This window comes from Sapajus apella, unplaced genomic scaffold, assembly GCF_009761245.1.
Source record: "Sapajus apella isolate SASKATOON/1434 unplaced genomic scaffold, GSC_monkey_1.0 scaffold14521, whole genome shotgun sequence".
In the NCBI taxonomy this organism is placed as follows: Eukaryota; Metazoa; Chordata; class Mammalia; order Primates; family Cebidae; genus Sapajus; species Sapajus apella.
In genome coordinates, this window is record NW_022451442.1 from 1 (window position 1) to 1,322 (window position 1,322).

A 1,322-nucleotide genomic window follows, 5' to 3' on the forward strand; every position below is an offset into this window, starting at 1 on the left:
TGCGCTGCACAGAGCTGGGCCTGGGGATCCTAGAGGAGGAGACAGTTTAGACATCCTGAGGTCAGCTCTACTGAGGCAGTAGAGTACCTTGGTTTCCAAGTTTCAGATAGAAAACAGGATGTGATATCGGGTTAAGGATGCCACCCCTGTTCCCCTTCTGACTTGGATGTGGTCAGAAGAGATGTGGGGCTGATGTCTGGGCCACTTTTGCCTTCTCTGCATCTTCTTTCTCTGACTTTGTGGCACTCAGTATAGGAGGAAGAAAGGAGAGGGCTGGGTGCCAGCAGGAGCCCCACTCACAGTGTGCTAAGCAAAGCCCCCCCATCCCCCAACCAGCCTTCCTCCCTGCCAGGCAGTGGGTCATCTGCCTCTTAGTCATGGGTCTGAACCTTCTTGCCTGGGGCTGGGATGTGGCCCTGGGCTCCGCCCTGTCTTGGGAGATACTGGGCCCCATCCACTCCGAGGAGGAATTCCTGGCCCCACTGGCCCAGGTACACAAATCACCCTGGCAGTTGACCTGTCACCTGCAAATTATCTGTCTGTTCCGCCAAGAGTCCCGCTATGTGTCAGGGCTTCTGCTAGGCCTGGGGGCACAACTGAGAAGCACACTGGTTTTGGATCCCTTTGGAGACCTAGAAACTGAGTCCTGCCCTTCTCTGTGCAGACGGGCCCCACCCTGGACATGCTGGTTCCCTCCACCTTCGATGACATTGACTAGGACTGGCGGCTGTGGCATTCTGTCAGCTGGGTGTGGTGTGAACTGGAGTTGACCCTGCTGGAGCGGTGGACTCAGGACCTGTGCACAAGAGGGGCACTGAGGATTGGCAGTGCCCACTCCTATGCCATCATGGTCAGTGCGGCCAGGAGCAGGTAGGGCAGGTGGGTCGGCATTGTTGCTGAACAATATAGGACCTCTGGTTGCCAGCCACAGCTTGTCTTCCTGGGGTGGGACGGTGGGGGGCCCTGCCTTGCCCTGTCCTGGGGGCTGTGCCCTGTGTACAGGGATAGGTGGTCTGATCTACCCCGTTGGGAGGCTATTCTTCCCATGTGGCTGGCAGGCCTCTCAGCCCCATGCTGCAGGTTATGTGAGGGAGTACCCCATAGCAGGGCCCCTCCTCATGCCCTGACCTGCCACCCCCTCCCCATATCTCCTGTGTCTGCAGTGGGTGAACGGGGTCGATGTGCTAGAGCATGAGGGGGGCTACCTCCCCTTCAAGGCCAACATCAGCAGCCTGGTCCAGGTGGGGACCCTGCCCTCCCACCTCCATGTCACTGTCACCATCAACAACACACTCACCCCCTTCCCCCTGCCACCAGGGACC

At 58.8% G+C, this 1,322-nt stretch overlaps 1 protein-coding gene across 1 annotated transcript; it reads left to right on the forward strand.

The window, feature by feature from the left end:
* Window positions 1–377: 377 nt before the first annotated feature.
* Window positions 378–1,319, forward strand: LOC116548536 (putative inactive beta-glucuronidase protein GUSBP11; the record flags this gene model as incomplete). The annotated part of the gene is given in 3 exon segments (XM_032273944.1): window positions 378–491; window positions 665–850; window positions 1,164–1,319. Coding segments are annotated over 3 exon segments (456 nt in total), but the record flags the coding sequence as incomplete, so codon positions are not given.
* Window positions 1,320–1,322: the final 3 nt, after the last annotated feature.